The 1,220-nt window shown below is 32.4% G+C and overlaps 1 protein-coding gene across 1 annotated transcript in view; it reads right to left on the bottom strand.

Moving 5' to 3' along the window:
• Positions 1 to 124: 124 nt before the first annotated feature.
• The window catches only part of OTOGL (otogelin-like), a 154,176-nt gene continuing 153,080 nt past the window's right edge, over positions 125 to 1,220 (bottom strand). Inside the window, exons 40-41 of the mRNA XM_012656310.1 lie at positions 1,103 to 1,182; positions 125 to 435 (exon numbers count right to left, since the gene is read on the bottom strand). Of these exons, the coding sequence (XP_012511764.1) occupies positions 235 to 435; positions 1,103 to 1,182 (281 nt within the window). The 3' untranslated portion in view covers positions 125 to 234. The remainder of the gene's footprint in view (positions 436 to 1,102; positions 1,183 to 1,220) is intronic.

A 1,220-nucleotide genomic window follows, 5' to 3' on the forward strand; every position in this document is an offset into this window, starting at 1 on the left:
ACAACTTGCGACCATTTGATTCTCTATAAAAGAATAAAGCAATAAATCTAATTTTGCTATTGGAGCTGTATATATTTTGTACCAACTGTTAAACTGCCAAACAGTATACTGCTTAACAAAATTCTGAAAAATATTGTTAAACAGTATAAATCTGCCAAGTGCCTAAGCAACAGTGATAGAAGTTAACTCTATTTGACAATATGATACTGTATAGAGTTTTTGAAATCCAAGAGTTTAACTCCACTGGCATGTGCAATCCACAGGTTCCTGCAGAGTGTACATAATTTCAGTGCCGTTTCCTGAGCAATACAGAGGCACAGTCAAGTTTCTCACTCCATTTTCACGACAGCACTTGCAGAATCTTAGGTGACTTTCAATATTGATGTTATATATGGTAGCTGAAGGGCATTTTCCATCACAAGATGCAACATTTATCTATAAGGAAAGACAATGAGAAAAAAATGTCTTAAAATTTTTAAAACCCTGGTTATTATTCAATTACACTAAGAAGTCAGATGAAAGCAAGGCTTTCTTCCTCATCATTTCAATACTCAATCTTCTGCATGTTAGAAAATTGTGGTAAATACTAAGTTGAAACAACTCACATAAGTTAAAGGGATGTTTTATGGCAATGCCCAACATAGCAGTGCTGACATAACTCAAGGCATGAAATGTGCGCACAAAGCTAGACATACATATGGAACATGTTAATCACAACCTAATGATTCTATTGTCCCCTGTGTTATGTCATGACTCAAGTAGACTATAGAATTGGATAGGTCATAATAAAGAGGAAAATTAAAAGTAGGGCTCTTTTTGTTGAGTATAATTTTATAGTTAAGATAATATATAGTCAAATATATTTAGATTTAATTTCCATCTCTCTGAATTGCAATTATCATTCAAAACTGTAGATTGTGCTAAGAATAATTCATAATCCTTCACATGCAGAATATTTTAATATTAGAATGTAGGAATAATCTCAAAGTTAAATATTATAAGTGTTAGCATTTTGTTGGCTTACAACTTATCAGTTCTGTGACACACATACTTCTGGAAAGATGTATACCCTTTATGTAACAAATGATATTTTTCCACTTACAGGGCTTTGGCTCACACAGTCCTGTTTCCTTATGATTGATTTAATGATCACTTTCTGACATATTCTTTCTTCTCGTTTGCCTAATAAAATATAAAATGTACTTATTCATCAAAAGGCC

Source organism: Propithecus coquereli, unplaced genomic scaffold, assembly GCF_000956105.1.
Source record: "Propithecus coquereli isolate 6110/MARCELLA unplaced genomic scaffold, Pcoq_1.0 Scaffold50, whole genome shotgun sequence".
In the NCBI taxonomy this organism is placed as follows: Eukaryota; Metazoa; Chordata; class Mammalia; order Primates; family Indriidae; genus Propithecus; species Propithecus coquereli.